Here is a 21828-nt window from a genome sequence, read left to right as displayed (position 1 = left end):
TGCATAAAGAAATACGGCATACTGTATGCTGCCCAGAATGCATGTACCTTTTTTTTTGTGCCTTTACAAATGCAGCTTGCATGTATTTTATCTGTTTAAAGTCTGAATATGGCCACCCTCTAAGTAACTAGAATGCCTTCATGTACGTTGTGTGTATAGATTTGACCTAGCCTGGGTACTGTGTGTTTAGCTAACATTCCACCTCTTATGTTAAGAAGTGGAATGATAGCTAAAGAGACTGCTACCCAGGCTATATTTGACCTCAACACTGAACAATTAACTGGCTTAAATTGCTTTGAATTGTCATTCTATTGTCAAATGCATTAGCAGACCATAAAACTTTTAACATTGGTTATGATCATTTTGGGAAATGTTTGCACTTATCTAAATAAAAATGCACAGATAAAACTCACCTATCTTTATTTAGTTTCCAAACAGTTTTGAGCTACACCTAAGACCCCACTGAGGGGTTGGTTGGCAGTAATTAGAATGGCTTGGATAAAAAAAAAAAGGTACATGAATGGAATGTCTCAATTCCTGGACTGTATTGCAGCTGATGCAACTTTCACTTTTGTACAGTAACCAGATACACTGTGTTTACCGGTTTATGTATGAAACAGAAGACTGGTAGTGAAAACCTATGTAGCGGTTTGGAACTGGACTAACTTAATTCAAAATTAATGAAACATCTAAAGTTTTAAGAACCTGTTGGACAGTTTTTTGTCAGTTCATATTTTTATTATGGTAAGCATTCGGTCATCCAGTGTAAATACTTACTACTGTTGTTTTTACAAGGCCTACAATTGTATTTTTTTCCAGACTTACTCTACTCTCATAGACCCCAATGGCAGACTCCAAAGGAAAATGGAAAGAATCAAGACTCAACAGTGTATACTCTTTCAATCCTGCAGAAATGATGAGGGAACACGCCTGCCAGAAACAGCTGTCAAGCCAATTGTCACAATACTTATGGTTCCATGAAATAAAAGGGATTATATCAATGGTTTTGTAAATGAACGTTTGATGCCACATTTTCACTGGTGCTTTACACCGGTACCAGGCTACACCGGTGATGTATGCTAATGTTGGCTGTAGACTTTCAAACGCCGTATTGTAAAAAAAATAAAAAAAAACTGAGCATGGCATTATTGTATATTTTATTTTACTACCAGAAAAAGATCACCTTTTATTTTTCATAACCGGAAAAACAAATCGCGTTGATAGTTCACTCCTCCCTCCCCACCTGAGCCCCTCCTTAAATCCTTGGTACCAAATGTATAGTCGAAACAGGAAAGTCTAGAGCCAACATTAGCATAAATCACCGGTGTAGCCCTGAAACCGGGATAAAGCAGGAGTGGAAATGCAGCATAAGACCGACATTCCCTCTTCTTGGCCGGCTCCGCTTATACGGTCCAGCAAAAATCTTACATATTGCCCATTTAACAATATCGCTCACACAGTGCTTCGTTTTTCACCCCCTTTCAGTTGGTGGCGGTAATGCACGGATGTCAACCCCGGCGGTTAAACTCAACCCACGAAGAAGAAAAAGCGAGCGACACACACAGGTATCCATTGGTGACTGTAAACTGGCTTTCATGGAGAGAGCTGATAAACAAAATGTAAGTAAAACGTCAGATTATTGTTCACAGATTATCTCCAAATGAATGCAATAATTATGTGGTAACTGGTATTGCACTCACGCCTTACTCAATATTGTTCCTAACGTGTTTATGCTAACGTTTCCTAGTTGGGGCAGTCTAGGTTAATTCTCGTTAGTAGTACTACAGAGCTGTAAGTACTGTAGTCGACACGTTACTGTAGCTTATACATTCGTGTGGCCGCATATGAAACAAAAAAAACATACGAGTCAAGAACAGAGTTACTCGGAGAGTAAGTACCTATCAATATCCCCTACTTTGCATGTTATGTAGTGATATGTTGTGTATGTCTTTAGACGAAGCTCATAACTAACCAGCCATACGACGAGTGCCTGGAAGTGAACGACTCAGAAGAAATAGCAAGTTTGTACACCCCGACACCACGACTATCAGGTACAAAACGTTATCTAGCTAGGGTCAGTCGTGAACTTCCCAAGCAAATTGCATGCTATCTCACCATAACCCAGTGGCTTCCAAACATTTTCGATCGCCCGCAAAAGTCTTAACACCCCATCAAAAACGTTACCAATTATCACACTTATTTTGAAACCGCTCTCACGTAGTTGTTAAGTTTTTGTTTGTGCTATTGAATTAACCATGTAAACTTTGACTACACAATTTTAACTGCACTGGTCGTGCAAGTCTCATTTCTGGTCCTGGGACCGCAGCTTGTCCATTACTTTGCGATCTAATGTTTTCCTAGATGAAAGGCAGATAGTGGGCAACAAGCATTGATACAGAGGTGCGTGACCTTTCACACAGTCACCAGTTGGGATTTATAGGTTATTACAGGGAACCACCAATTATGATGAGAGTAGCAATTGAGGTCTGCAGCTGTTTTCTGTAATTTCAAACAACTTCTAAACTTATTTCCAATAGTCTCAAAGAAGAAAAGCAGACTGCTGCATGAAATGGCAAACCACAGTAGTGATGAATTTGAAGAAGACGTAAAGGTGATTATGAATTGATATAATGAATTGTACCAGCATGTACAATTTAACGGGTAATCTATAAAATACAGTATATTCCAAAACATTCTGAGAGACATTTTTTTCTGTTCCACCACTGACAGCCTCAAAAGAGTGAACAAATTAATGGCCAGCCTGCCTTGAGTGACAATGAGGAGGAAGAAGAGGACGATGATGATTCGGATGAGACTGATTCTGATGAAGAGGAGGGTGAGCTGGGATCCGCCCCTGAAGGGTGAGTGCAGTATTATCAGAGTGCACACACTGAGTAGGCTGTGGCTATACACAGATCTGTGTGTGTTAACACACTGATATTTTACCAAGACACACTTACACATGTTGCTATGTCGATAAGAACCTATTTGTAACAACAATGTATTTCAAAAAATCATTTCCCCCCCCTTACTCTAAAGCAAGTTCTTACTCCTAAAGTTCAAACCTGACCCAAACTCCTAAACCAAGCCCTTATCCCCTAACTGTAACGTTAATTCTAACCCCAAACCTCATTAACCTTAAACTCAAGGCTAAAATACCAGCAAAAGTTCCTCACTTTGCCTGATTGCCATGGGTTACTATACTTGTGAGGACTTAATTTGGTCTTCACAAGTATTGCAAGACATGTACACACAAACTGACATTACTCCGTAGTCATACAGACTTGGCTATTTCAGTACAACGATAGTCAATTAAACCCTCAGTTAGTTACATTCAAATTAGGCAGACACATTAACAATGTTTTGCATGCAAGAGCGCAGGGCCTGAAGATACTGTATGTTTATCATAACTTAGAGACAGTGTATCTTTGAGGGAATAGACAGCGGATTCACAAGTTCCAAGCTTTATGTTCAGGTCCTAGCTCATTTTCAGTTTCTTTCCTTGATTCCTCCTTCTCAAAATGCAAAAATCAGAGGGAAGGCTAGCTTTTCTCCTATGCAGTTTGAGAAGGTGAGGGGAGAGGTCCTTGTTATATGGAGGTCATATACACTTATAATCATTAGCATGTACATTTTGTAAGCAGACCACAAGGGCCAGAGATAGTGAAGTATCTTAGGGAGAAGTCAACAGAAGATGATTCCAGCTATAAGTGCAGGTCAGTTTGAAATAAGTATATATTTTTTGTCATTTTATGCTTTATTAGATAGAAACGGGATGTTAGGAGTTTTTGCTGAAAGAGTAGTAGGCCCAATTGTAACCCACAGCGCAGCAGTACCTGCATACCAGAGGCTGCGTCTTAGACATCTGGACCACTCTTGGCCACTGCAGGTCAGTTGTTGTTGTTGAATAAGATGCAATTATATTGAGGCTACGTAGAGGGCACCAGAAGCACTCCTCCTTGTCAACATTGTTTCTGTCAATCTTCCAATATTAGTGATTGACTGAACAGTGAAGTACAGAACATCATAACAAAAGGGTGGTCCAGCCATCTAAGCCACTGCTTCCAGTGCACATGTACTAAAACAGTATGGGTTTCAGCAAAAACTCTACTCTCTTTCACCACTTTAATGTCGAATAAGGCATGAAATGCTAGAACATATCTTAAAATGTAAGTATAATAAAATTATATTGAAGACTGGAACATAATTATTTAAAGGCTGTAAGATTAGGGGAGGTGAGAATACATTGTTTTTTGGAGCAAAGTAACAAATGTCTGTGGATTTTAATTTCAGAGTGCTTTATGCAACTAGGCATACATTTGTCCACTCCTGTTCAGCATTAATTCTGTTCACTGAAATATTGTTTTTCATCCATTCTCATTTAGTTCTGTTGAAATATAATAGACAGGCAAGCAAACAAAATTGAATTTGTTGGATGATTGCTGCATTTGAAAGGTAGAAAAACAAACATCTGGGACCTGGCCAGTTGCAGCCAGGTTATCATCCATAAGACTGTAATAAGTGCTTCTTTGCAGGGCATATGACCCATCAGACTATGACCATCTTCCTGTCAGCACGGAGATCAAAGAACTGTTTCAGTATATAACTCGGTGAGTTGGCCTGCCACTCAGACACAGGGCTGTGTGCCTGCCTGTGCAAATCTGCATGATTCAAGAAACCAATTCTTCTGTTTACTACTTTTTTTTTTGAGTGACATTGTACATTAATCTGCAGGTACACTCCACAGACCATTGAACTAGACCACAAGCTGAAACCCTTTATTCCAGACTTTATCCCAGCAGTGGGAGATATTGATGCCTTCCTTAAAGTAAGCATTTTTAAACAAACATGTTTTCTTCAGCATTTATTTGATGAAGCCTGTACCTTTCTTCCTTGCTTAAAGTAACGACAGTTGACATTTCTGTAAACTTTGTTTTCTAATAGAATTGTCATATCATGCCTGTGTAGCTGGGTTGGTGGAGCATGGCATTTGATGGGGTTTGATTCCCATAGTGACCCGGTACAAAAATTATATGCAAGTCACTCTGGATAAGAGCTAAATGCTGAAATGTAATGATCATTGGTTACATCATTGTAACTTTAGGTCCCACGTCCTGATGGCAAAGCAGACAATCTGGGTCTGCTGGTCCTGGATGAGCCCTGCACCAAGCAGTCAGACCCCACCGTACTGTCACTGTGGCTCTCTGAGAATAGCAAGCAGCACAACATCACTGTAAGTACAAGGGTATATGGGAAGCAGAACACATTCCGGCTTTATTAACAGCTCACAGTCGGGTGTGATGTAGTACATTACACTGCACATTACTGTGGGTACTGCTTTAAGACAGGAACACACACAGCAATCCACTGAAGCCTCCTTTCCATCTGCTGCTCAGGAGGTGAAAGTGAAAAGTGTGGAGAACCCGGAGAAGAATCCCAAAGCCATCGAGAACTGGATTGAGAGCATCAGCGAGCTCCATCGTTCCAAACCCCCAGCCACTGTCCACTACACCAGGCAACTGTTCACCTCAGATTACTGCTACTGCTGTAGCCTGGTTCCAGATCTTTTAGTGACAAAAAAACTTGTGAAAGTTGGCAATACAGCACCAACAGATCTGGCAACAAGATTATATATAATTCAGTTCAGTAATTTGGGTCTGTGCCAAACCTCCAATTTCCATATTGGCATAATGCAAAGAAAAATGTCAGGTATCTGATATGCTATGGACATGGTATGGACATTGGAATGTACTGTTATGCATGAAATGGCCGCTGTATTTTTCCATTTCAGGTCTATGCCAGACATTGATGCTCTGATGCAGGAGTGGCCATCTGAATTTGAAGAGTTGCTGGGAAAGGTTAGTGGCCAAACATGAACTTGCTTGTTTAAACAAGCAGCAAAAAAGGTGTTTGACAGTGAAACATTATTTTTTTTGGCTCTGTATTCCAGCTTCAAATTAGAAATAATAGACAGTTAGCTTTTATTTGAGTGTATATTCATCGAAATCAGACGAACAATAAAAAAAAAAATACAACACGTTTTGTGTGTTATCCAGGGATTTTCCTGTAAAACTCAAAGGCGGCCCCTGTCCCAAAATCTCGCTCCGCCTCTGTGTGTCAGCGTGGTAAAATATAATTTTGCGCTCATACGCTAAATAGCCTACCAGGGATATACTGCAGTGAATGTGACCATAGGAGGAAACATTTATCATATTGGCAGGTTTCCCCCAGGCAATTTCTAGTGGGCTTGAGCGGGTCGACTTACAGATGGGTTGTATAGAAGATATAGCGTTAGAGCGGATTTCAGTTTACTGTCAATGATCTGGCAACCTTACCGGTCCTGACATCAAGGAGATGAGTAAAGTCGGAAAAACAAGTGGAACCTAGTTTTCTTTTACATCCAAGCATGTTAAAATATTTAAATAAAATGTAATAACGCCTAAACTACATCCAATCCACATAACATTTATTAACGTTTCAGATGACGTCTAGTAGAATCACAGTTCTTTTTTCAATAGTTAGAGTTAGTGAGACAGACTGAGGTGATTAGTGAAAAGATGATTAGATTAGGGTGTAGGTCTTCAGCCCTCTCCTGGGGACCCCCCCTGCCATCTCACTGTTTAGTTTTTGTTAATTAGTTAAAAAGTTGATTGTCACTTCCACCAAAGAAGCTTTTTTTTTTTTGTCAAGTTCTGATGCATTCTAAGAGTTTCTGGACTGCGAGGTGGCTAGTAGCAGTGTTCCCTTCTATTGCATAATATTCAAAACTCCAACCATTGTGAAACTAAACTTTCTCTCAATCAATCAAATGTATTTTATAAAGCCTTTTTTACATCAGCAGTTGTCAAAGTTCTTTTGCAAAACACCAACACCCTTCATAACCTTTTTCTAGGTTAGCCTCCCAACAGCTGATATCAACTGTGATCTGACTCAGTACATAGACATCATATGTGGTGAGAATTCATTTAATCATCTACTGTATGCTTGAACTGGTTTAATCAATGTCTCGTCTGCTTGTAAAATACATTCAGATAAAATAAGGGACTATTCCAATAAGAAAAGCCCATTTTGTTTTTCGTTTACCTTCATGAAACAAAACACTTGTTTGTCCCTATTTTAAAGGCATCCTCGACATCCCCATCTACAAGAGTCGGATTCACTCTCTCCATGTGATGTTCACGCTTTACTCAGAGTTCAAAAACTCACAGGTATTACAGAATTTACTCCTCTATTCAGTGTTTCCTGTACCGCTATACTGGAGTGGCGGTATGCTGCTTTAAAGCTACACGGCCACGGCAAAACAATGTTATATTTTGATGAAGGAACAGGTCTTAGGGCAACAGTTTATTACTGTTAATACAATGCAATGAAGAAAAACAAATCCCCCCCCCCTAGGACAATTAGTGCCCCTGATGCTGACAGAAAAATCCTTTAGGAAACACTGCCTCTGCCTTCCAGTTCATTAAAGACCAAGGGTATTACAGAGTATTTCCTGGTATCCTTCCAGCTGAAAATTCCACCTTGCAAACCAATCATTGGTTTAGAAGACAGTGACTGGTTGTATTTGAGTCAGACAGCAGTGACCCACCATCCACAAACAACCAGTTGCAGACTTGAACCAATTGGAATTGTGATTGGTGATGGTCACGCTTTTTGAAAAAGAAAATGGTTACGGCCCACATCAGCTGTCATCAACTGACAACATGATTTGGTTAGCTTATACTTAAAATGCCTATTAGCAACATCTGAGAAGAGGAATATACCTATTAAGTGGATCTGGTCAAGTGGATCTTGCCCTACTCATTAGCCCTGGTAACATTGCCTGCTATAGGGATGTCATTCTTTTGTCCTGGGACAATGGCATCATGAACTTTACCCAGTATCAGGACCATCTAGCCAGAAACCTGGTTGCTTGTTCTTAAAATGTGCTATATGTTGGAATAAGTCTAATAATATTTAAGCAACCATATTAACATTTTCTCACAACCAAACCTTTTGCAACTACTGCTGTTTTTGATTATTTATTTCAGCCTCCCTTCTATTGCAATGTAAATTTAAAATACTTCCACTACTAACAATTAATAAAAGCCTCATAACGTCACTTGTAAACTTTGAATCTTTAGTTAATTGCCCCATGAACTTTAACCATAGACAACATCATTTGGTGAAGTATCCATTTTAATGTAACTTTTACTTTGCTCTTTTTAAGGATAAATCCCATCACATACAATTATTTGTCCTTGTTTCAGCATTTCAAAGCCTTAGCAGAGGGTCAGAAGTCGGATACACTGTCAGCTCCTCGTTCTGCCACTGCAGAGCCAGATATACTTGCTTTCGATTGAGGACAGACTACTGACTTCTTTGGAAGCTTTATTGTCCACCAGGTGACCAGACATAACCAAGGCTCCTCCATCTGTGGAAGCAGTTGTGTCCCAAATTATTCAGTATTCCCTGTATCGTGCACTACATGTAACCATAGCCCAATGGAGAATAGGGGGCCATTTGTGGTGCAGATTTGGACGAGGCCCAGTATTCTACTGTCTGAAGTTCAGCCCTTGGTTTTACTAAGGCTACTGGGAATCTATGCTTTCTCTTTGCTGTTGCTGGTTGTATGTAAATATTAAGTTATACACATCTTCTAAAGTTTTCTACGATTTAAAAAATGTAATAAATTGTTTTCTAATTTCTAAAGTCTCTGGTGTGCCTAGTTTCATCAGTATTTACAGTTATATTCCCTGTGCCGAGGAAGACTTTGGAGATGGTTTACATTGAACCATATTATCCCAAACATGCTCAATGAGTCTGGAGAGTATGCAGGCCTTGGAAGAACTGGGATTATGTTTAGCCGCCAGGAATCGTCCTTACGAAATTAAGCTGAAACATGAGATGGCTGCGGATTAATTGCTCAGTGAGACTCAGGTGAAAGATTTGTGTCTTACACTACATTTTCTGTCTTGGCTAAAATCAAGACAAATCTGGTCTTTTTAACATTTAATGAGATCTTTAAATGTCTACATTCAAGTGAAAATCTAAATATTCATTGCATGATTGTGCATATTCCAGAATACTTTGTGGAAGCATCCTTTGCTTCGATTACCGCAGTAAGCCCATTTGGTTAAGGCTCAATCAACCTAGCACACCAGAAATGTTCAATTATATCCCACTCTTCACTGCAGACATGATTTCTAGCGCTCCTGTGCACAGACGCCAGTAAATATTTTCTCTAGGATCAAGGTCCGTGGTCTGACTGGACATTGATCTTCCTTTTTGCAAGCAATTCCTTCATTTATTTGGGTGTGTGCTTCGGGTTGTTGGCATGCTGAAAGGTGAAATGATCTTCAGGGTTTTGGGCCAAAATTATATTAGGAATTATTCATTGTCCCTTCATCTTCACCAGAACCCCTGTCCCTGCTGGAAACCTTTTATGATGTAGGCTTCATTATGACATGACATCATACTGGCTAAGTGCAGTATCCAGGTACTGACCTGTTGAGCCTAGGAATTGACTTAGTGGTATATATCGGACATAAACCGCACCCCCTTATGCCTTATTACAACCATAAAATATACCATTATAACTTGTCAAATGGTTTGACATCTATGTCATCTCCAATTCTAGATGTCTTTAATAATCTGTACATTATGTAGCTTTAACCAAATGTTTAAAATATCAAATGGAATGGAATTCAATATTTTTCATTCCAAAGAATTACCACTGTGATGGAGAACCATGTGTATGATGAGACTGGAAAACAGATTGAAACCATGTTTAATGGCAGTAACAAACAATCATTATCTGGTCACTCAAATCAGTGTGGGCCTTTGTTTAAAATGCCTTATCTCCGTGGATTCTTGTATGTGTGCTTGTAGTAAAAATATCTCACGTGTCAATACATACCTACTTCCCTCCTGGTGGATATTGGCTGCTACACCACCTAACCAGACTTAGACAGTCACAGTGAAAGCTTTAGATGAAAAATAGTTTAATTTAACAGCTAGACACCATTTGGGGTGTTTCTGTTTTGTATCCTTAGATGAGTGATTTTAAGTGTTTCAGACATAATTGTGCACCACACCAGTATTAAATAATTATCACACCAGTATTTTAAAAATGTTGCACCAGTTGAGTCCAAACAATGACAATTGTTTGATTGAAACTTCTGTCGGATTTAAAAAGGAATCTGTCATGTTTTGCAGAACATATTGTAGCCTTTGTTTTATCGATTACTCGCACACAAGTGCATCGACAATGTTCTTATCGGCCACAATGTCGAAGGATTTCCTGGTTGACACATTTTCTCTTGGTTTGTAAAGATGGGGGCAGCTACTCATTTTTACAGACTCTGACGCTCTCTAGCTAGTTATTCAGAGATTGTGTAAATTACTAAGAAACTGCTATGAATTCTGAACATTGCTTTTTATACCAGTGAAATGCAGTAACTCATTTGCGTTACATGAGGAAATTCTAAATGTCTTGTACAGTATGTTTACATGTTAACGTACATACATAAGTAGGTAAGTAGAGCAGCAGTTCAATTTCACTAACATTCACTTTCACATATTCCAAAAATTCTGGATTGAGTTTGTTGAAGAAAAGACTTAAGAAAATGTTTAATATAGGTTACTTTAATAGGTGTTCAAGGAATAATAGTTGCGTCAGCAGACAGTGTTATGACATACGACTCAGTTAAAGGGGCTGAGGGCGATGGCTAAGGGATCCCTCACTAAGCAGGGGCTCCAGTAAGGCAAGGCTGCATTAAACAACTGGGCTGTAACAATCAAGTCCATAAATGTCATGATACAGTACTATTGACATAAATAAGATCGAGCACATATTGTACAAACAATCAGAGGAAACATACTTAAGATCTGGCGTCACCTCTTCACAAGGACAAAAGGGAAGCCATGATCTACATTCCTGTAAATATTTTTTTTTTATCTGGGTGCATATTCAGTTTTTGTATTCTTTTTTTACTAAATTAACAACTATAAAAAGGAAATTGTCATAAATAAGCTTGAATACAGAGGGTTTGGCAATTGTTCTTTGTAACTGCAGGAGTGTCCCTGGTTTCACCCTTTCCTGAAGTGAGAGCCTAATTCAATTGCAGAGAAGAAACCAATACAACAGTCCGGGGTGACAATATCCCTCACAACTGGAAGAAAAAAAAAAAAAAATGTCATATCACTTAAACAGACGTTCACAGGTAAGTTGCAATGACTTGCAACTCCACACACTTCCACAGAGTTCCCAGCCCAGCAGCTGACTCGTCATGAGGACCATAGGTTGTAACAAACTATTCACCTGTGGAAACAGTCCACCATCACATACATACACAGTAGAGTCAAGACTTGAATTGGAATTAGAAAAATACAGGTACAAAATTGATTACATTCAAGAGACAGTACTAGCACAAAAGGTTATCTTCTATAGTCATTTTAATAACTAATAATATAGGAATTTTATAGAGGCATCTTCTAGATAGAAAAGGTTGAGGGTGATACATTATGGCTGTTTAAGATGTGTGGGGTTTGTTTTCAGCTTTATTCTAAAACGCTCAAATTAGTTAAAATACTTCAATGCATCATTTCATAAGATAGACATAAATACCTGTGTAATAATTTACCTCATGATATGGAGGAATTCTAAAAACCCTTGAAAGGAGTGTTACACGAAATGGGGGATAGATTACATTTTTAGGATCATCAAGATATCCTTTTGGTTTGGGTCATAAGGTGCAAATATTGTCTATTAAAAGAGGCATTGAAAGGTACCATTACAATGTACACCCTTCCCACTTGGGGTTTAAATCTTAGGAAACCCATCAGATATATAGGACTAGTTGTGCTGATATAATACATGTTACCTGAAGATCTATAAACCAAGAAAATGCAGTGCAACTGCTATGCTAACCTTTGTTTTCAATATAATTTCATTTAAAGACAACTTTCCCTTTTCTTTGGCAAATGTCTGTAAAAACTACTTGTTACAAGCATGTACATCTTCACTCTTTTTGGGAAGACCATTTCTTCATTTCTGTGAAAGAACAACACTGATGCCCATCAGTGGAAGAACTATGTATAGTTTACAGATCGGATGACTTTAGTCATTTATTTTTCTCAAAATTGGAAAATATATACTTAAGTCTTACTTAAAAAGAAAATATATATTTGAAGTTTCCTTCTAGCTTGGAGTTTAAGTCATTTAGGTCTGCTCGTTTATAGTATGTTAGCTTTAAGGGATTAATGAACAAATACATGCAAGATTGTCAGCATTGCTCATATCCCTCACAAGTCAGCCCAATCCTGTAGGGATATCTTTAATATATTTTTAATATATTTTACTTTGTAGCAATGTAATCCCTTAGCTAATACTAAATACCTCCATTGGACATTAAGGTAGAGCTTATAGCCTCTTTCTAAAAGGTCATGCTGTGCCCAGACAGCAAATATAATTAAGACATAGCCCAGAAATGGCAATGCAGTTGCATTAAGAATACTAACTCCTAAAGGCAGAAAGTACCTTTCTAAAAGCAGTGCATCTTATCTCAGTGCTCGTTTGCTTAACAGATACAGTAAGCATAGAGGCATTACTTTGTGTATGAGCTCTTTGACAACAGTCTTAATCCAGTAAACTAAGCCTCAGAAAACACCACTGAGGTTGACAACACAAGATAATGGAGAAAACAAAATTTAGTTCAACAGCATCATGTTGCACACACTATTTGTAAGTGAAGAGGAAGAAGAATAGAATAGAAAAACATCATCTCAAAGAGAAAGCAACAAGGAAAGAAGTATGATTTACTGCACAACCTTCAGGTTAGACCTCCAGGTCTCTTGACAGTGAGACATTTCATGGTGGGATTCTGAAGACTCCAAATAAGAGACAGATTCAACCGAGCATTAGGTGGGCCCCTTTCCCTATTATAAAGCACCACTGATCATTCTTAAGCATGCTTCTCATCCTTGTGCTCCTGTGAGTATTGAAATGCAGTTTCATTTGTAATTATTAGGGGTTACATATGCACTTTCCTTGACATTTCATATGGGATACGTCCAATCCCTATAACACCACACGCATTTCAAAGCCAAGGGGGTCCAATCTACAACAACCATCAGAGGTCTCAAATCTGATTTTGTACACACCATGACGATTGCACAAACAATCTGTTAGTCAGGAACGACCCCAGTCAGGAAAAACGTATAATAAGTGGAGGCCTAGCATGAATTATACAGTCCCAAGAGATAGTAATTCCTCTGACGAGGGACATTTTATAAGCCCCTCCTAAGGCTCTCACCCTCTTTTATGAGAGCTCTGTTTTCATTCACACCTCTTCTCAAAGAAACAAACTCAAATTGTCTTTTTTCTTTCAAAAACAAATCCAGCCCATGTCCAGAGGACCCTAGTATCTAGCTGAGGATTGATATTTGCTTTGTTTGCAAAAGGTGCAATATGGAACACAGCAAACCCCTTTGGAGCGTGAACTACTTGAATGTCACTAGCTAGCAGTGACGGTAGCAATGAAAAGCAATGAGATTGAAGTAGAACCCAATATTTTAACACAAAAATACCATATTTGTTATTCAACATCAGAATGATCGGAATTCTTCTGACCTGTTGTTGGAAGTGTCAAAATGTGCACCTCCCACACTAAATGCTCAGTCAAAAGGTCACTGCTGCCCCACACTGCAGCGCTTTAATCAACTTTGGAGAACATCAAATTCACAAAAATAATAATCCTGTCACAGCAAACCTACTCAACCTGGGAAGCATAATCAATTGTGAGAAATACATATTGTTTTGGGTCATGTATTTTTCTGTCGCACAATGAGGGGCGTGCACACAGTTGGCTATAGGCCTACAGACTATGTTTGCAACATATAATCAATGGCACTGCTCACAAACACACCAGCCATTTAGAATACATCCAATACAACTATCACCCAAAACAACACCTTATGTTATACAAAAAACATTGAAGGAGAGTAATGGCTTCTGACCAGTATACTATGGTTTGTTGCATAACGTATTTTAAAAAATGCTTGTGTGATGACGTGAGCAGCTCAATTGTTTGTTCAGATCACGAGAAAGAGAAGCTAGAAAGATCAGAGTGGGAAGCTCATTCAACATTCCCTCGGTCTCCAACATTGGTCTCTTCAGTCTTATGACTGGAATCCCACAGTGAAATGTTCAGCAAATATTTAAAAGAAAACTAAGAGGAAAAATAATTGGTCAACTTACAAGAGTAATAATAATAGAGCATGATGGCAACTTTGTGGAGGACATTGGTGGGGACTCTCAAACCTAGAAACTGGCTTGCAATGTAAGTTTGTCATACACTACTTTTCCCAGCTAATTAGCAAACACCTAGAGCAGACATCAAGAGTCCCCCACCCCAAATACAGCACACACAGAAACAGACACAAGGATCTGCTCTCTGAATATGGAATGGACGCTAGCCTGTTCTACCGCAGTTAGAACATGCAATAAAAAGTGTTAAAAGCAACATCTGTCTTGTTAATGAAATACAAATACGTTGAAAAGCAAAACCTTTTTTCTGATAGTCAAAGAGTGGATTTACTTGGCATTAGAAAATCTGAAGGCCAATAGGAAAAAACAGAACGACAAGGGAAAACACATTGCCCTACTAAGAACATCTTAAAAGCGTCTCCTACGTTAAGCTAAAAATTAGTGCAGTGTCTGTTAAAAAACTCTTAGGAAACTAGTAGCACACATTTGGATTAGCCTTATAGATGCTACGCAGACTGCGATAAGATCAAGTATTGAGACAAAATGCATTTTCATAATTCAAGTATATTCAAACTGATTTAAGAATTATGTGACTGGTTGAGTGAATATGATTGTGGTCAGGAATAAAAAGCAAAGATTGTGGTACGGTAAGGGGCGTGATAACAGATTGAAGAACCAGCTATTCTGTCAGTAACTTTGCTTCTGATAACATTTAGCCCCACTGTAGTGGCCCAACAGGCAGGTTAAGACAACAATATGCTAACCAAAGGCCTTCAACCTATACATAAACACAAGCTTAAGTTCAAATGCAAGAGTGTAATGTGTTGTGTTCAAACTGACAACTGAAACTTTAAGGTTAAACAGATTTAGCAGTTGCTAAAAGACTAGGGGTACAACAGTATTGAATACTTAACCATTTAGTCTTCGTGGTTTACCTCACTTAGAAAGTTAAAGGTCAAATTTGGGGGGGAAAAAACACAAATAGTTCTAAACTGTACAACTAACCAATACATACTCATACCAAATAATTTAATGTTTATAAAATAAAAGTATGAGAAAGACATTTAGCTACAAAGTGCCATTTCTTAACCTTTTTCAACAGTTTACATCCTCCAAAAACCCTGTGAAAATAATGTCAACAAACACTCAACTCAAGGAGCCCAGGATCCTGCTGATAAATTATCTGGCAAGTGGGAGTAACTTAATGTCACTGATGAACCACCAAAAGCACACCCCATCTGCTTTGAAATAAAAGAGGTGGTGTTTTTTGTGCCCAAAGTCAACCTTCAAGGTTAAGAGGTCTGCTGTATCTCTAGACCACAAAATTAGTAAATCAAAATGAGGGTACCACATCAAATAACAACCTGTGTGTGTGTATTTTGGAAAATGTTCAGACACAAAGAGAATTTACCCAGGTTCTGTCAGTTAAGTTTCAATCAGGAAGGTGTGCAGGAAGCCACTAGATTCAACTTATCTATACACTGAGGTATGCTTAGAGGGGGGGACTTTGTGACACAGTGTTTGAAATGGGGAAGATGTTCTCAAACCTGCTCAAACTGACTGTGTGTAGTTTCCTTTTTTGTTGTTTTAAATGCTACTTTTGTTTGCAAAACTTGACCTTAAAATGGCGTAATATCGGACAAAAGTTACACGTTAACGTGAACAAACCTATTTCTAACGGAGAAGGAAGCCATGCTCTCAGGGGGCCAGTCTTCCTCCTCTTCCACAGGGTCTTCTTGGTAGGAGCTTCCGGGAAGAGGGGGGTGCTGGGGGGGTGGGGGGGGGTCACCTCCTACTGCCAAGGGAAGGTTCCAGGAGAACACTGAGAAGGTGAGTGGATGGGAGGAAGGAGGGGCCTCTAACCCCTCTTTTCCCGTCAGACCAGAGCTCTTGTTAATTCACCACCAAGGGCTCCATCTGCGAGTCACGTCCCGTCTCCTTCTTTCCACGACAGGATCAGAAGTCAGTCAAAAGTTTCAACGCACACAACACGCGAGTGTCCGTTTTATTTTGCCAGAGGCAGGAGGCTGATCCACTTCACTGGTCAGCACAGGAGATGAGCACAGGGGTCTGGGCCATGTCCTTCTTCTGGCTATCGCCAATCACTCGTTGGCCTCTGAAACCGGAGGAAGAGAAGGTTAAAGAAAAAAAATAGTCCAGCCTTTTCAATGCAAAATATCTGTTTAAAATGTAGTAGTAAATATATTGTTCTTTGAAACAACACATTTCTGTCATAGTTATGTAACTGAGGGTGGCCCTTCTCCAGTTATGGCTTCCACTGGTCCTGGATGAACGACAATGTTATCAAGTACCAGGAGATTTAAGCTAGAACCCTGGTTTCTGCCTGAAACTTTAATTTAGTAAAAATGTGTTACTGTATAAATATGTTCTACCGATCTCTCTACCAATCTAGCAGTTGTTCAAGAAACCGCATAAGCTGTTTTTCTTTCTAACTTTTAGAAAAAACGTCTGTTCTGACCACTCCCCTGAGCTACTGAGACAGAAAAGTGCGTATCCTCTCCATACATTTCTGTCGGTATACCTGTGAATGTTCTCCATGGCTGCAACCTCAGCAAGGGCAGCCAGGCTGAAGAAGGAGGGCAGGTCTTCAGGTGCCCTGCTCCTATCTGCCTCCTCTTGCTTGGGTGCGTTATAGCACCCTGTTTCGTTGCATAAAGACTCTTGCGATAATGGCTTGTCATCCTGGTCTGGGGTCAGGTCCCTGGCTTTGTCCTCTGGTAAAATGGACCCCAAAAAAAAGTTGTCAGGAGTTAACTGCCGACTCTCAATTGCATGGCCAGAAAATGGTTGAAATGGTTAAAACGTTTGAGTGTTTTCCAGCTCACATACTGTACATTTCCTTAAATCCTAATAATGTCCAGAGTAAACTGCTAGTTATTAAAAAGATGACTCACCCTCAGCTGGGGACAACCTGCCGTCAGCCGAGCGCACCAAGTGGGTGATTTTGCTCTTTCTAGCCTTCCTCTTCTGGCTGCCGACCGGCATGCTAGCACTACTCCCCAGAGCGTCGGGGGACAGCGTGGGGGTGGCACTGGGGGTGGGGCTTGGCCTTGCCTTGGCAGCCGAATCCAACATGGAGGGGTCAGTACGCACAGCTAGGTCTGAGGAGAATTGGGATAACTTGATGCACAATTGTCTATCATTTTTAGATGTGAAAGATCTGGGCACAATAGTAACCCATCCTAAAGAAAGTGGATTAGACCATGTTCTGCTAGATGGTTTGAAGTGGAGATAGGATGGTATAGCATGAACTTTAATGCTGTTCTAGACACACCTCACTTTTAAAACTTGACCACATGGTAGGGGAAGACAAAATGCACTACAAGTTTACGGTCCTTACAGTATATATACATATATGTTTACTGTATCCATCGTCTCCAACTGTGTAAATACCATGCCAAAAACATTCACAACCGGATAAATATGTGCTCTAATTCACCTTTGTCCACAGTATGGGGCTTGTCCTTTTTCTGCTTGTACTTGCTAACAATCTTGTGGAATAAAGTCTTTTTCTGAGATGGACCTAATATAAAAATAAAAATAAAAACAAACAAGAGCATGGCATGCTATGTTAAATGGTAATAATGCCTTTTTATGAGAGAGAGCGGTACATTTCCTGAAGCGAGGAGCCACAGGAGTGTTGTGGAGTGTGGATGGGAATAATGAGGGATGGCTTCTGTCAATTAGGATGAACAGTTTGGGGAAACCTCTGGAAACATGCTTCGCTCACCCTTGGCAGGTTTGGGGGGTTGTTCCTCTGGTGTGGTGCTAATATCATTTTTTTTCTTCTTGGTGACAGCTGTACTTTTCTTGTCGAATGTCAGAGGGCTGTACTGTGGCAGGCTGTTGAACTTTTTCTCAAACTCTTCCTCCAATTTCCCCAAACTGAAAAGGTGACATGTTGTTGATAAGAAACAGGGTGACATGCTCACCTTTTTTCATGTGGTAAATAGGCAGGAACATGTCGTCATGTTTGTTATGTTGTATTTTAATTAATTAATTAATTAATTACAAAATCAAGTCAATCAGCAACAAGCCACAAGAGCACAGCCAATTAACAGTCACTGAGTTCCATCAGAACAAACCTGAATCCTTGCATGACATGAATGCCCATTGTGAAACAAGCGCAGTGTCTGTTCTTTATACTCTGCACCCACTAGTAATCTTCTACTGAAACAAAACAAGCCTTTTTTGGTTTAAATTATTTTGGTCAAGCTAGTTACCCTGGTGCCGTCTCGTCTTTGGATTTGGACTTCTTTAGCTTCTTGGGATTAGAGGGTCCCATTTGTGAAAAGGCCCAGGCCTCGTCAGTCCACACCCCTTCATCAGACGCACTTCGAAAAGTACCTCTTTTTCCTGATCAACAAAGACACACACAGACACACACTTTGAAAGAGTCACCAGTAAAAGGTGGGGTGGGGGTGGGGGTGGGGGGGGTGGTTACTAATGGATACCTCTGTCAACGTTGGCCCTCAGTGAGGTCAACATCCCTTCTGACACCAGGGTCTTGTATAGCGCGCCCTTGCAGCTCCTCTCCGACTTCCTGGAGCCACACCCTTCGGCGACAGCTTCCGCTTCCCTCTCTTCAACTTTGTGCTTAATGTGTGGGGGGCTGGGGAGGGCAGCGTGCTCCTCCATGCTGCCCAAGGAGGTGATGTTGCTGCTGACACGGGCCTCCTCAATTTCTTTCTTGGGGCTTGCTGGATTCTCCAGGGATGGCGGCACTGTGCTCCCGTTGTCCTCCCTTTCCTCCTCCACCTCCATCTCCATCTCTCCCTCACCCTCTTCCTTAGCCTTTAGGGGCCTCTTGGCTTTGGCCTTGGCCTTCTTTTTAGGTGAGCTAGGCTCTCCTGGAATGGTAACGGCAGCACTGCCTGCCTTCTTCCTGGGCACGTGCTCCTCGGCATTGCCCCAGGCTCCTTTAGCCACAGCCTCGATGGTGTAGAGAACGCTCTCCAGTTCAGACTCAGACGATGGCCGCTTCTTCAGGGTCTTTTTGGGCGAGCTTGGACCAGGGCTCTTGTCTTTGTCCACCACTTTGGCCGGCTCTCTGACGCTGCTGTCTTTTTTCTTTCTCTTTTTGATACTGACCACCTGGCCGCTGAGCAGCGGGAGACTGGTGTCAGATGGTGTGGAGGAGGAAGAAGAGTACACGGGGGAGGAGAGAGGAAGAGTAGGGGGGTCACCGGCCGCTTCCTCCTTGACCACAGTCTCAGTTTTGATGTGCGAGGTGCAGGTACTCTCCTGTGTCTCCATCTTCCCTGCCTCGGAGGCCAAGCACATCTGTACCAACAATGTACATTAATGAACATTTCAGTAGTGTGAAAGTGCTGGAGCTAATGAATCAATACCACTGTTGGGCTTTTGAAGGTTTCAATAGTGTTAAATGGATATTCATGGACACAAGGCTTTTGTAAAAGGGAGGGCTTTCGGTACCTCAGCGAGCTGGAAAAGTGCTGACTGGCCACACTGCTTTCCCTCCTGTACATTCAATTGGCTCGAATCAGAGGAGATCTGCTTTAAAACAGAAGAGAATTACACAATATCCCTTTACATCATTGGTGTTACAGTTTCCATTGATATTTATACATGGCAATTTAACTGCAATCTCCATTTTGCAATGATCCAAAGCGATTGGGGGCTTAATAAAACAGCCAAGCAAGAACTATAGACTGGATGCACTTAAATCCAATAAAAGTTCTACTAGTCATTGACAGGCAGAGGAGAACAATAAAAATAAGAGGGTAAAAACCAACATATGTTTAAAAAAATAATAATAATAAAAAATGCAACTTGTTAATGTAAAAAGAATAAAAACATACGGTAAGTAAAGATTTGTTTTTTTGCTTGTATATTGGTTGCTATTAGGGAGGACATTGTAGCGTGTATTAGCTGCTAAAGTGGACACGGACAACAGGGCAGATTTAACACTAATAGTTAGACAGATGTTATACAAGGTATTTCACCAAGGGCCGTTCGGTGGAGCGCGGGTTATAGGTTGTTGGGGTACCATCTCTGACCTTTACTGTTTTGTTTGTGTGTGTGTGTGTACCTGTAACCTAGTTAGAAAATGTAATTTCCACTTCTATACTAATGACAGTATTGTCTACAGGAGCTCCATCTCTTCTATGCTGATGACACAGTATTGTATACGGCAGCTATCCCTTGTAAAAGCATTTTTGTACTAGCAGTCACACTTCCAACAGTTGCAAAGTTCACTTAGAGATCATCAGTTAGTTTTAAATACAAATAAAACCAAGTATATGGTGTTCTCTAGAGCCGAAGAAATATTCTTAATAGAACTACAGTGGACAACTGGGCCCTGGAGTACGTTACTTCATACCTGGGTATTTGGCTGGATAATAAACCCACATTACTGAGGTGGTACATTTTTTTTTATGAAACTCAGAATTGGGTTTCTTTACAGAAGGAATGCATGCCTGTCATCTTGACATAAAGGAAATTGTTCAGGCTATATTTGTCTGTGCTGGACTATGGTGATACACAATACATACATTCTTCAGCTTCCGTTTTAAAAAGTCTGGACATGGTCTATCATGCAGCTCTACGTGTTATTACTGATGCAAGCTTTTGTCCACACTATTGTCTTTTACACACTACTGGGATTCCTTGTCTTCCAGAAGAGCCAGACATTAATGTTAGTTAATAAAGCAGTCCTACAAAAACATCCTAATTATCTTTCCTCGAGAATTAAAGAATTAGCTCTTATATCACACGCTCTCAAGAGTGGCTACTTCTCGAAAGTACCCAAGACTCCATCTAAGATAGGTTCAACTTCGTTTACCTTCTGTGCCCCGCAATCCTGGAATGAGATTATTTTCCAGTGAGATTTAAAACATTTATTTTATTTGTATTCTGCATTTTATTGTTAATTAGCGTAATACAGGGCACCACTGTAAATGTGACCCTGGTCTCAGTCGGTTTTTAATTGGCTGGAAGTCGATCGTATAGGTTATCAGTTGATTATATTCAAGTTGGGTTTTTCCTCTCTCTTCACTTTTCTTCCTGTCTCTTTATATTTCAGTTAATAGGTAACTTGCACCATATTCTAGAGAAAGGTCATTTCGTTGCATTTCCAGGGCTTACTTAATTTCTTCGATGTCAAACTGTGTCAGGGTTACAACTCATCAGGCTTGAGTTGGACTGAGATTGAATAAATATATTTTTTATTCAACTAATTCTAAAGTTACCTAACACATTCATGAATAAAACCATATTATTCTTCTTCTGATATAATATGAAATGTATTTATTATAATGCTGATGTAAAAAAAAACATGGCATTGATGTGAAGGGAGATCCACTGAGGATCATCCTGTGTAAAAAGACACTTTGAAAACTGATGCCTTTAAGTCAGGAAGACAAGGCATAAATGGGTATAAATTCTTCAATTAGGCCTTCAGTCACAGAAAAGGCATAGCAGTGCCACCATTTCAGAGTATGGTAGGATTTCATGTTGCATGTTGGGTTTTGTATTGTAGACAGAAGAATTATATGCAGAATATTTTCTATGAGCATTTTATATTAACTTGCGTCAGT

The 21828-nt window shown here is 40.0% G+C and overlaps 2 protein-coding genes across 11 annotated transcripts in view; one reads left to right on the top strand and one right to left on the bottom strand.

The window, feature by feature from the left end:
* Window positions 1–1273: 1273 nt before the first annotated feature.
* ift46 (intraflagellar transport 46 homolog (Chlamydomonas)) lies at window positions 1274–8691 on the top strand. 2 transcript variants are annotated; one of them, XM_020048441.3, is made up of 12 exons: window positions 1274–1619; window positions 1955–2021; window positions 2538–2611; window positions 2731–2861; window positions 4536–4610; window positions 4735–4828; window positions 5105–5233; window positions 5397–5515; window positions 5792–5858; window positions 6893–6953; window positions 7123–7208; window positions 8250–8691. In XM_020048441.3, exons 1-12 carry the CDS (start codon window positions 1506–1508, stop codon window positions 8340–8342), a joined length of 1110 nt encoding a protein of 369 aa, XP_019904000.1. In that variant the 5' UTR covers window positions 1274–1505; the 3' UTR covers window positions 8343–8691. The 2 variants fall into 2 exon arrangements, with proteins under 2 accessions (XP_019904000.1, XP_010863483.1); XM_010865181.5 differs by having other exon boundaries at window positions 1281–1619; window positions 1955–2051.
* A 1914-nt stretch (window positions 8692–10605) lies between these two features.
* The window catches only part of LOC105006567 (BBX high mobility group box domain containing), a 30804-nt gene continuing 19581 nt past the window's right edge, over window positions 10606–21828 (bottom strand). For 7 of the 9 annotated variants that reach the window (XM_020048529.3, XM_020048531.3, XM_010865175.5 and 4 more), the window contains 8 exons: window positions 19706–19786; window positions 18724–19552; window positions 18493–18625; window positions 18000–18154; window positions 17709–17792; window positions 17164–17370; window positions 16791–16983; window positions 10606–16364 (listed from right to left, as the gene is read on the bottom strand). In XM_020048529.3, the coding sequence (XP_019904088.2) occupies window positions 16286–16364; window positions 16791–16983; window positions 17164–17370; window positions 17709–17792; window positions 18000–18154; window positions 18493–18625; window positions 18724–19552; window positions 19706–19786 (1761 nt within the window). In that variant the 3' untranslated portion in view covers window positions 10606–16285. The remainder of the gene's footprint in view (window positions 16365–16790; window positions 16984–17163; window positions 17371–17708; window positions 17793–17999; window positions 18155–18492; window positions 18626–18723; window positions 19553–19705; window positions 19787–21828) is intronic. The other 2 variants (XM_020048530.3, XM_020048533.3) reach the window with 2 other exon arrangements.

The sequence above is a fragment of the Esox lucius genome, chromosome 7 (assembly GCF_011004845.1).
Source record: "Esox lucius isolate fEsoLuc1 chromosome 7, fEsoLuc1.pri, whole genome shotgun sequence".
NCBI lineage: Eukaryota > Metazoa > Chordata > Actinopteri > Esociformes > Esocidae > Esox > Esox lucius.
Note: the sequence above shows the minus strand (reverse complement) of the source record. Positions and strands in the feature narration are given on the sequence as shown.